Source organism: Macrobrachium rosenbergii, chromosome 52 (assembly GCF_040412425.1).
Source record: "Macrobrachium rosenbergii isolate ZJJX-2024 chromosome 52, ASM4041242v1, whole genome shotgun sequence".
Taxonomy (NCBI): domain Eukaryota; kingdom Metazoa; phylum Arthropoda; class Malacostraca; order Decapoda; family Palaemonidae; genus Macrobrachium; species Macrobrachium rosenbergii.
The window spans coordinates 24,464,014-24,476,893 of record NC_089792.1 but is presented as its reverse complement, the minus strand read 5'-3'; the positions used below and the strand labels follow the sequence as shown (position 1 = coordinate 24,476,893).

Below are 12,880 nucleotides of genomic sequence, written 5' to 3'. Positions count from 1 at the left end.
TGACAGCAAAAAACTCTGGAAGGAACCTGTATTGTGTCAGTCTCAACAAGAGGGTTACAGGTGATGTGGAGGAAAACAGCTCACATCGTTAAGCCTTCCACTGATGAAAGCAAGTGGTGCATTTGCCATGAGTAACCCTGAATCCTGTAGAATTTTCTAAGCCTGTGGTAAGGTAGAAACAGTGTCCTGGGCATTCACAAGATAAGCCTTTTTCCTTAGGCATCCTTTTGCCCTTTATTCTGAGCTCAACATCTTCCAGGATGTCCAATATGGTGGCAAGTGGATGGTTAAAAAGCCTCCTAATGGAGAAGACTGAAGTATTATCAGACCTCAATGCTGCATCTGAATCTTTGTCTCTCCCTGCACTGTCTAGGTTTCCTCACCCTTGTCTTTTACAGAAAACCTGGCCAAGCAAACAATGTCACAGGACAAGTCGCAGCAGGTCTTCTTAAGGGAAGCAATAACATGAGCAGATAACTACCTGAGGGCTCTGTGTCCTAGAAACCTTGAGCATCTCATGACCTACTTTTGGGGTTAAAGACATGGGAGATATTAGTCTACACCTGTTGTGGTAGGTGGGTGGAATGATGAAATGACATCACCAAAAGATATGAGGGGCAGAGACAGGGTTCCTCTGGGAGACCTATTTGCTGTTAAGCACTCCTTATCCTGCAGTAATTGACTGACAGAAATTCTCTCTGTGATCACTAACTACATCCACTGAGCATTCTAATTTCAGGATATTTTCTGACCTACTAGAGTTATGGCCAGGATGAAAACCAACGGACCTGATCGAAAAAACAGGCAACCAATTCTGACATGCCTCACAGATGAGTCAAAGTTCTACCAATTTTTTATTTAAGAAACAATACATGTTCATGATGGTATCAGAGATGTGACAGACATTCCCTGTAATTCCTTGGTAAGATCACTGAAGCATACTTATGCTACACAGCAAAACAGAAAAACAGAGCACATACACAAAAGTACACAACACAAGGCACTGAAGATAAGCAGCATGGGCAAATATACACCTTATAAATGGCAGAAAAATCACTTACACTATTGAAAGGACAAATGTTACTGATACCAATAATGGATAAAAAGATGAATCATAATTCTTAAATTGCAAAAATGGATAAAAAATAATACAAAGATGAATATAGATATATAACCAACATAAAAAATTAGGAGAGTAAAATACCCTAGTACAGTACTTTGTGAATGACAAACTGAAGGTAACTTTACAGAATTCCCTCTTGGCAATACTAGGGTATCAAGCTACTGATTCAGTAGTTACCATACCAAAATTATTAAATAAGGAAAATACTGTATAAGCACCTCATTCAGTAGTTAGCATACCATAATTACTAAATAAGGGAAATACTGTACAAGAAACAGTTGACATATCTGAATTATAAAAAAATATTTGACAAGGATAAAATCAACAAAAGTAATGCAAAATTTTAATTAAAATGCTGGGGAGATGCTTATGTAGTGTGTTGACAGCTCTACATAAGAACTGTTAGAGTTGTTAATAACTACCAATGAGTTCATGGTAAGCATGTCACTATTTTTCCAATCTAGAGGACATAAGATTGTCTAGGAAAATTCAAGACCTCAAATGTAAATGTCTTCACAATATGAATGATGGGTTTGTAATGGCACAAATAAATTTTCTTGAAAATCACACACTTAGAATACCTATTTGATTAAATTTTATACTTAAGACATCAATATCAAGCAATCATTGTTTACACATCAAGAAATAAAAAAAAAAGTGAGTTTAGAGGACTTGAGTTCTCCCAACATAATTTGAATTTACATACTCCTCCATTTTAATTCTATGCTCATGCTGTTCTTTCTCCCTTTGCTGTCTATAATATTCGTCAAGCTCTGCACCCTCTAACTTGACTCTCCGTTTCTCAAGCAACTTGAAAGTCCTTATAGAAGGATTATCGATGAGTCTCCTAGCCAAAGTGTCTGGACCAGTTCTGAAAAAAGTAAAATTGATTTAAAAAGGACATTTTAGTGCAGGAACTTTGGAATTTTTTCACTTATCTTATTAATTTATCAAGTCTTATTCTTATCACTTAACATAAAGCAGTGTAATAACATATAAAACACTTGAAACTATTCTGTTTAGATAAAAGCCCAATATGACTTAATACAGTGAGCCATACTTTACTTCTCACAGTAACCATATAAATCCTACCTCCTGGATTGTGAAGCAGACACTCCTAAAATACATAAATGGATGAATAAAACTGTAGGAAGTTTTAAAAGTGCAGAATAGCATACTAATCAAGGGGGAGGGGGAAGCACACACCTTTCCAGAAATGAAAATAAAGAATGCTTTAAAAATAAACTACTGGTATGTGCAGGCTGTATCACAAACAACCTTAATTACTGCTCTACCCAACATCCTGTGTGAAAAGATAAAACTTGGAGTTGGGCAGAATATGGTGGTACTAAGTTGTCTTAGAATAACACTACTGAGAATTGGAGGCATGTCCTACTGAAGGGGGAGATACATTTTATTCAGAATAGTTCAATAGCACTATTGCAAACTGGTGGCACACATCATTAAAAGGGGAATGTCAATTACATTGTACATTGTGTGGCACACTGCAGATAGTAATAATAAGCCAAGCTGCACGGCTTTCTGCCTTTTACATTTTATCAGTTCTCGTTGGTCTCTTCTCACCTTGCTGTCTAACTGCTTTAGCACCACATTGCTTCAATTTTCAGTTCTCATGCAGAATCTCAAGTCTGTCATATGAATGACGAACCCAAAAGAAAATGGCTGAATTTACGAAGCCTTCATTAAAAGGGATTCCTTAACAGAAGCCTTGTCATCCTTCCTACAAACACAAACAGGGATATCAGGGGAAGACGACACCGCTGTAGATTTTCCAATCGCCAATCTCTGCTTGGAGTACAAATCTGATAGATGAGAGGTGGCTTGATGTGACACCCCCTTATCAGCAAGATGGCTGCAAGCTGGAGCAGGAGAATCACAGCCGTGGTCAGGCAAAGATGGAGAAGAAGAGAAGGAAGACAGTGGAGAAGGTGGAGAAGACGGAGATGGAGACTTGCGAAGCTTCTTCTTCACAACATGGGTTACCTTCTCTTGAAAAATGATGTTGACTCATCAACCACTACTTTCATGAGACCATCAGAAGACGGATCCTAGGTAAAAGTCACCACTGTGGTAGGGGGTACAAAGCTTTGTGATGGATATGCTGCCGACTGAGCAGGAGAAGAACCACCACCACAGATGGGGTTGCAAAGCTCTCAGAGTGATATAATGCCGACAGATCCGGAATTTTAGCAGCCAGCTGATGTACTAGGCAGGGGAGGGGGGAGAGCTGCAGGAACGGGAACTGTCATGGCAGCTGACCCAGGCCTGTGTGAAGTCAAGTAATGGGACAACAGACCAACCAAGGTTGGCAACCCTGATACTGAAGGCCCAGAGAGGCCAAGATACTAGCCATCTACTGTGCATTGGATTCTGAAAGGGTAGAACAAGATGGCGGAACATCCACTCGTAAGGGGTAAGAAGTAACCCCCCACCCCTGCAAAAAGAGCAGGGGCAGCATTAATAAAGAAGTCTCCTGACGCATCCCAAAACTTCCATAGGCAAAGCTATAGAAGAGTGGGAAGGGGTAAAATCTTCCAGAGAAGACGAAGCAACTGGAGGATTTGGCAAGGAGGAGGGAAAACAAGAAGGAGCATTTGACGCAGCCATCGAAGGAGGGAACCCCCTCAAGATGGAGCCTCTGACTTTCTCTTATGCTGCCTCCTCTTGGCAAAGGACCCTCCACTGCTCAGGAGGCCAAGAATGACATTTGGGGCAGGGATTAGTAAAAATTCAAATATTAGCTCTACATCAGCTACACGTAGTGTGGGGATCAGTCTCAACCAATGTCAAAAAACTGGAGCAAGGCACCATCAATGCCAGGCCACGTCTTCTGATGCTTGGCAGGACTGGCTGAAACTGGAAACTGAGATGATCCTTGGGGCTGCATGATCAAACACAGAAGCACAAAGCACACAAAAATCACCCCATGCAAACACAAAACACAGGCAAACAAGAAAAACACCAGCTTCGGAGAGACGAGAGTAGCACGTCTTTCTATGAGGGCGGTAAAGAAGAAACTGAAGTGTCATCTCTTTGACTCATACGTGAACGAGGTTGACAGTTGCCACCTAGGCCTATCAGCCTACCTCATTGCCACCAATTCATTGTTTGTTTTCTTTTTACTGGTTTTCCATGTGGTGCTAGAAGAATTTATCCATAAGTTAAAACCCAGGTTTGTTTCGCATATGAACAAGTTTCATTTAGTTTTCAGTTTCTTCTTTCCTGTCTTCTATTCCTTAACATGACATAATTCCACGCTAACCTTGTGTGGAGTAGTTTTTATTTTTCATTGCTTAGTAACCTTGTTATTTTGAGTTATGTATTTTGTTGTCTTAGTTCTGTGTTATGTTTTTCTTAATTTACTTACTGATTTCACTTATCAATTTCTGTGCAGTGACCCTACCACAGGGTCTCAGCACTTATTAACTGTAGTCCAGCATCCAAGTTGTCAAATTCTTAGTGTGAACAGCAGAGAGAAGCTAACACCTTTAACAGGTTCTTCTGATTTTGACCACTGCCTTCAAGTCTTAGACCATGGAACAATAAATAACTGATTGGATGACACAACATTTCTTGCTTCCACAAGTGCCAACCTAGTTCAAGATCTGAGTCTAGGCAATGCTATGTCTAAGTCGCTGTCATTGTGAATCAATTCCACAATCACGGTGATTGATGCTACTGCATCCTCTCCTATTTCTGCCTTTATGTCCTCATCTGCTACAGGAGCATTGATATATTTGCTCCCAAGACAACTTCTTGGCTACAGTGTCATGGGTAACACTATTTGAACCCTACTGTCACCTTTCTTCTACCCAGCCTATTCTTATATATGAGAAGATAGCTATGTAGTAATGGACTCCGTGACCACCTCTCATACTTGGTTATCCTAACTCTCACCCAAAAGAAAGATCCCTGTCAACTCCATCAACTTTTAAGCTTCTTTCACTGATTTCTCCTGGGGCCTTCTGGACTGTGATCAGGGACAAACATTTCTGCCTCTGAAGATAACTCACTGCCTGGGTACTGCTCCAAAGTCCTTAACTGTCTTATACCGAACCACACTTTTGAGATTACCCATACACAATGATGATGTCAATCTTGACTAGGCCTGTAACTGGTTTTTTTTTTATTTTGTCTGGGTCTTAGACTCTTTCTCTTTCACCAGGTCTAATGATTAGGTTCTTCCTTACCACTATTATGACTAAAATTGTCTCACCATAACCCTGACCATGACTGTTTCCCTCTTAACCAAGGTTCCCTCCTGATAAGGTCAAGTTGAGTAGCTGGCTGCATGGTAAAATTAACATAAGTCTTTTCTAACTGGTACCTCCACGGACAAGTTCCTTGTGACATTCTTAGTGAAAAATGGCTTTCTAGGATTTCCTCATGACCAGGGATGTTATCAGGTTTCCACAGAATGAAACTGAACCCTCCCTTAATGAAGGATAACTCTCTCTATCGTTGTTTTTTGTAGCCTCGTCTTAGCAACTCCTCTTCATCATTCCTGTACAAAAAGCTTTTCCCTTTGTAATTAGTCCATGACTAAAAGTAGTTTTAGCAATGCCAAATCCACTGTGAATTAATTCAGTGCCACTACAGATGGCGTACATGATGTCTAGGTGTTCTAGCACCTATTATGTAAATAAGAGAGGTTAGAATGGCTATGCCTTGCCTTGCTTGGTACTTTTGAACACTAGTCTTATCTTTCTGCATGGGAAGAGGGCAGGTAAGCCAATTTCACAGAATGGTGTAGTCAACTTTACTGACTTATAAGGATCAAGAAATTACGTAAAACCTGGACTCTGTATTCCTACCCAAGATGCTGATATAATTTGGTTTTCTTCCATAGCAATCTCGGACATAACTTGACAAAGTCTTACAAATTGATAGGTGGCTAATAAAAATGCTTGCTGAAGGTGGCTAATAAAAATCCTTACATCAGCAAGCAGGGTAAAGTATGTTAAATTATTATACTTAAAGAGACCATGAATCAACTAAATCTCTTACTATCTCCAAAGCAATCCTTAGTATTATCACTTTTTATGGAGATATTTGTCACTTGGTTTGCCCACTTTATGTGAATGTTAAAGCATGAGTAAAATATGCTGTATGTATTTGTAAGTAAGTATACCTTAGTTTTACCAGACCACTGAGCTGATTAACAGCTCTCCTAGGGCTGGCCCGAAGGATTAGACTTATTTTACGTGGCAAGAACCATTGTTACTTAGAACGGGATACAGCTTATTTGGAACCGAACCACATTATAGCGAGAAATGAATTTCTATCACCAGGGCGGAATTGAACTCGGCCCATCGAATGACGGTCTGAAGCTCAACCGACTCGGCCAACAAAGGGCTTTATGTATTGTAAGACATATAAGTACTTTCTCCACTAAATCACTGAAAAATTACTTTCAACAAAAGTTTATGGCTTTAGTCCCCAAGTATACTCTAAGTTTTGCAGGCACTCCAACTACAACTGTGAACCAGAAAATCTTGGAAATAATATATGCACTTCAATTTAAAAAAGCACTTCATCAGAGGAGACTTATTTTAGTAATATACATTCACAATGAAAAAAAAAATGACTTAAGCTATATGACACCACTAATTACCTTGATACAAAAATGATACATTATACTACCATACTGTATATCAAACACAAATCTTACCTGGATGTTAGTATTATGGTATTTTTTGGATTAGTAGCCCACTGGACAAAAAGCTCCCGGGCATAACCGCATTCAAGGTCAGGAAAGCTTGCCAGGACTACCTGTTGGAACATATATAACTTGGAATAAAAATTTGCTTCTATTAAATTCTGTATGGTATGCAGCCTCAATGATCATTAGATTTGAACTACTCTGGTCAAATATTCAATGAAAAAAAAAAAATAGCTCCTTCAATTTTTATCAGAAACTGCAGTTAGAAATTACCTGTATGATTCTTTGTTAGGAAGTCAGGGCTCAGAATCACTGTATACATCAGAAAGATCAGTTTCATCTCTTTTGTCCATTACTAGACATCCTACATAATCTTATCTACAATATCATTTGCCTTAAAAAATGAAGTTAACCTGGCAATAGCTAAAACCTTACTCCTTAATCTAATAAATCAAAACTGAGAAAATTTCATACAATAACTGGACAAACTAATGTATAAAAATGCATACAAACAAGCTGAAAGATACATGTACGTAACACTGTATTACTAAAGTACTAAACTGCACTGCACTAAATGTCGATAAAAACACTGTACCAGAGGGGGACACAGTGAGTGTGAAGTGCTTCATAACTTATATTGAAACAGATGCAGATGTTTAAGGTCTCATTTTTATATTGTCTGATATTTTGTATTTTACATTGTGAGCATACCCAGTGAGTAGAATTACTGCAGTCGATTATAGTAACATGAAGCAAGCATGTGTAGACACATACACACACAAAGTGGGGGAGGCAAAGTAAATGCAACGTATCTTGTAACTTAAAAGATGCTCATGGTCTTTTTTATATTGTAGGATATTTTGTAGTTTACCTATCTTGCGAGCATACTAGGCAAGTGGAACTACTGCAACTGGCTACAGTAAGTGTGGAGTTTATCTTAAAATGGTACATGTGTGTATGTACTATCGGCAACAATGTTAAGCAATAGTTATTATTAGCTTTGTTCATCAAATTTCCCATTTTTTTTTACCAAAAACACATAATCTTGCTAAATTTAATCTAGAATATGAAAATACAATGCAAATTATATAAGTAAAATCTGCAAAACAAAAATCTTTAGATATTTAAATACACCACATATGTCCCAAGTAACTGGAATTTCTCAGATGGATTTGTTCATGGAAATCTGAAAGATAGAGTGGGGGTGGCTGGTTGTGTTATTCCGAATCATGACGACAATATTTACTTGTTTTCCTTTATGAACAGGATTATTATTGCATCATCGTAAGTGGCAATGGTAATTATTTTAGTTACTATAGATTTATGTTTGTATTTCACAGTGTTGAAAGTTAGCTGGCATCAATGGCAATAAATGTTGTGAGGACTATGGGTGAACAAATCTAGTTAAATCTACAAGAGTGGTCTCCATGATGTGAGACACCTGAGAACTTTGGGGAGGAAAAAGCATGTCACTGGATGTTACTTGACTTGTGGCTGTCACACTTCAATGGCTTTGATGTTAAAAAGCTACTGTCATAAAAAGGGAATCTGTGTCAAGGTTGAAGCAGCCTGTCAACTTGAAGAACTCCTGGGTAAGCTCCCATTACAAGCAGTTCAGAGTTACCCTATACAGCTAACACAGCAGCATTACTTGCCACAAAACTAAATGTCTTCCAATACAATGCTAATTGTTGTACAATATATAAAACTTGTATCACCCACTGCAATAGATATTGAGTTATTTGTGGCAATATATATTTTTACATGAATGTTTTTTACAAAAACAGCTTACATAGCTTTTTCATGAATGTTTTGTTGACAAAAATTGATTTGTAGAGACTACAGTATATCAAGAAAGTAAGAATGACCATACCCTATGGTTGAATTTCTCCACTTCTTTTTACAATCTTTGAATGTTACAGCAGCTGTTGAATCAAATCAAGACTAAGTTATGAATTTCTTAAGAATTGTCTTGGCAACCCTACCACCCAGTATCCCAGGAATCTGTGCACTGTCTCATCAAAATCATTACAAAAAAAAACTTGAACGAATAGTGTATAAATATTGTAGAGGTTGTTACTGCATTCAAGTATCAATGATTACAGAACTTGTGTAGAATCTTTATGGTAAGTTATACAAAATCTACCAAGCAACAATAATTTAAGAAAACTGGTACTACTTAACTTTTTTTGGTGAGTGTAGATACACTCAGAGGCACCAAAGTATGTGCAAAGTGTTTTGTAACATGATTCTCATTTACATACAGACACATGTATGTTATCCTACATTACACCATTTAGTTCAATACAGTACTGTATTAAGTGCAGGCCAATAAAAATACTGTACTAGAGAGAGAGAGAGAGAGAGAGAGAGAGAGAGAGAGAGAGAGAGAGAGAGAGAGAGAGAGAGAGAGAGAGAGAGAGAGAGAGAGAGAAAAGGAAATGGTGGGTTAAAACATTATAGGCTAAAATTTTATACTGAAAATGATGAGTTGTGTCGGCTGGAAAATTTAATAAAATTTCTAATTTACTATAATTTTGAAAGGGAGCTAAAGTCAAAGGAAAGCTAGAAAGGCATGATCTAGCCTAATGATGGTCCCCTCCCCAGAGGAGAAAGGTGGGGAGGGGCCTGACCCAGTCAGGGTAATATTGATGACAGCATCTGAAACATTGACATATTTATTGGATACAACCTATTCAAGGAAATTTCAAGACTATGTACTTCACTTTCCTTATCAAACAGTTGCAACATCTTGATGATAAGGTACAACAACTGAAACAAAAATCTTGGAGCTGATACATGCTTGTTTCCATAATTTCAGACCTACAAGTAAGTGGCATAGCCTGGCTGACCTGTGCCACATCTGCTGCGAAAGCAGGGAGAATCTTAATCTTCTGGGTAGTTGCTGTCAGAATAAAGAGCCTTCCTGCCTTAAGTCCATTTATACACCATCCATCAAAAACACACAAAAACTAAATATGCTGGACATATTACTGAATATTGGAGAAGTAATGAAAATGCCTGATAGGAAGTGAGGGCACAGATTACGCTATACTAGCCATGTCAAGTAAAATGAATCGAAATAGAGCACAAAATCTGTGAATAACTGTAGAAATTTGGAAAGCACTTCACACATTCGATGCAACATGAAATATGCACAAGAATGAGAGGTGTTGCAAGGGACACTTGACTGCAGGCTGGGCATGTGCAGTGAAACCACTCTTCTTTCAACCTCTCAAGTTGGTGTAGCTGGATCCATTTTACATAGAATAATCTTATTAAAATTAATGAGTTTAGTATATCAAATTCAGAATTAAGTAATTATTTCTGACAAAAAATTCTGCTAGATTTAAAAAATGGAAAGTGTGTCACCACTACATTAGACAAATGTCTTGGGAATATCAACTGACTTTCTTTGGAACTGGGAATGAAGTGAATAAGGTTTTTTGAGACAATGAACGTGGCCTAATTATAAGCAAGGGGTTTGTATTGATGGGTTATTATGTCTTCTGACAACTTATAATACACAAGTACATTACAGTCATTATACATAAGCAACAAAACTACACACCTACACACCGTGACAGATACAGTTTAGGGATCTTTTGCTGGGGCTCCCACACACCCCTGTAATTATGTTTTTGGCATTTTCATTGTTTCTACACTATACATTTAAGTTACCATATCAAAGGAAGGAAGAAGACAGGATTGCCTGCCAGTGAGATAGCAACATTCTAAAAATTGACAAAGGGCAGATAACAACTGTACCTTCGGTGATGGAAGACGACTGAGATCCGTGAGATTGTGACAAAACTTGAGATGTTTGAAACTAAAGGGATTTGTACGCAGAGAGTCAAAGGCTTTAGTCAATTTTTCACTCATCCATTCAATCTGTGAAAGAACAAAGTTACACATGACACTGTAAGGCTGCTACCTTCACAATGTAAAAATGATATTTTTATGATAAAATAAAGTTTTGTACATACTTACCCGCAGATATATACTTAGCTATAGTCTCCGGCGTTCCCGACAGAATTTCAATATAATTACAGGTACAGGTAGGTCAGGTGATCAATCATTTTGTATTGGTTGAGGGAATAAACCATTCCCATTTTCTAATCAGATTTTCTCTTCCACCTGTCTCCTGAGGGGAGGCTAAAACTAGATATCTGCTTAAGTATGTACAAAACTTTATTTTATCATAAAAATATCATTTTTTTGTACATGCAACTTACCCGTCAGATATATACTTAGCTGAATGGCACCCTTGGAGGAGGGCAAGAGACAGAAAATAACTAAAAACGGGAAACAACATATGTTGTAGGATAAACAAAAACCATGGTTCTTACCTGATTGGGCAGAAGACTTCATGGATACTGTCTATGAGTCTGCTTGCCTCAGGAGCTTCAGCGAGATGTGACCTGTGACTGACAGCCCTTCTGGATCGTAAAATGGGGAATGACCCACTAACATGGCCGAGCCTATAGCGGATCGCGTCAAAGGGGCTGAATGAACACATGACCGAAGCCTACACCTGAATCGTATCAATGGGGCTATCCTCTTACATGACAGAGCTAGGTGTCCATACAAAATACAAGGAACATGACAACCAATCCCGACCACCTGACCCATTCTAACCTTGTTAATGATAAGAATTGAAAGGGGAAGCATAATTCCATCACCCTCTTTCAACCAACCATAAAAACACACACCACCAAGCCTTAAAAACAACTGAATTAGCTAAACTAAACATTGGATTCAGCTCCCTGTCCCAGCACGAATGAAAAAGATATATGCTCCTAGAGAGAAGCATTAAATGCGTTACTCTAATAGAAGAGGAGTAATGAGATAACGTTGAATTACACCTCCAATAGGTTGCCTCAATAATAGACTGGAGAGACAACGTCTTGTGAAAAGCTAAGGATGTAGCAATGGCTCTCAGTTCGTGTGCTTTTACTCTAAGGAGCTTAAAGTGCTCATCCTCACACGAGATTTTAATTACCTTTGATGACGTCCTTAATAAAAAGGACAGCGCATTCTTTGAGATAGACAATGAAGGATTCTGACAGAGCACCAAAGACTTTCAATCGATCCTCCCAGTAATTTCTTCTTTTCTAAGTACAATTTAAGGCTCCTGTAGAAAGGGCATAAAGTCCTCTCCAACTCATGTCCCAACAAAAGAGAAATTTAATTCCAAGGTTCTTAAACTGGTTTAGATTCATTCTCATTCTTTGCTATGGAAGAATGGTTTAAAAGAGCAAATAGCTGAACCTTCCTTAAAACCAACTTTGCCATCTAAGGCTTGTATTTCACTTATTCTCTTAGCTGAGGCAAGGGCAAAAAAAGTGACTTCTTTTGGTGAGATCCCTGAAGGAAGCTTGATGAGGAGGTTCAATTTTTAGACATTAAGAATTTCAAGACTATGTCTAGATTCCAACTGGGAGGTTTCAAAGTCATGAATTTTGACGTTTCAAAAGACCTTATAAGGTCATGAAGGTCTCTGTTTTCCGAGATATTCAGATCTCTGTGTCTGATAAACTGAAGATAACATACTCCTGTATCCTTTAATTGTGGATAGGGGAGGTTGCAATGTTCCCTTAGGAAGATAAGGAAATCAGCAATGTTTGTCACAGAGGTACTGGAAGAGGATATCTTATTGGTCCTGCACCATCTTTAAAGACCTCCCACTTCGACTGGTAGACGCGAAGGTTGAGGATCTCCTGGCTCTTACAAAAGAAATTGACAGCTTTGAAAAAACCCTTAGGCTCTGACCAGACCCCAATAGTCTGAAGGCAGTTAGACTGAGAGCGGGGAGATTCTTGTGGAATCTGTTGAAGTGGGGCTGTTTGAGAAGATCGTTCCTGTGTGGAAGCGATCTTGGAAAGACTATCCATTCCAAACCTCTGTGAACCAATCTTGAGCTGGCCAAACGGCAGATTATCTATAAGGGTGGGTCTCGCGCTTCCGGCAGCAAACTTTCTTACCACTTCTCCCAGGATCTTGAATGGGGAAAAGCATACCCGTCTAATCCTGTCCAATCTAGGAGAAGACTGTCAATTGCAACCATTTTCTTT

General features: G+C 38.5%; 1 protein-coding gene across 1 annotated transcript in view; it reads right to left on the bottom strand.

The window, feature by feature from the left end:
- CPSF2 (cleavage and polyadenylation specificity factor subunit 2) overlaps positions 1 to 12,880 on the bottom strand; it is a 179,734-nt gene that overhangs the window by 70,252 nt on the left and 96,602 nt on the right. Inside the window, exons 8-10 of the mRNA XM_067095976.1 lie at positions 10,575 to 10,697; positions 6,816 to 6,916; positions 1,830 to 1,994 (exon numbers count right to left, since the gene is read on the bottom strand). Coding sequence (XP_066952077.1) covers positions 1,830 to 1,994; positions 6,816 to 6,916; positions 10,575 to 10,697 — 389 coding nt within the window. The remainder of the gene's footprint in view (positions 1 to 1,829; positions 1,995 to 6,815; positions 6,917 to 10,574; positions 10,698 to 12,880) is intronic.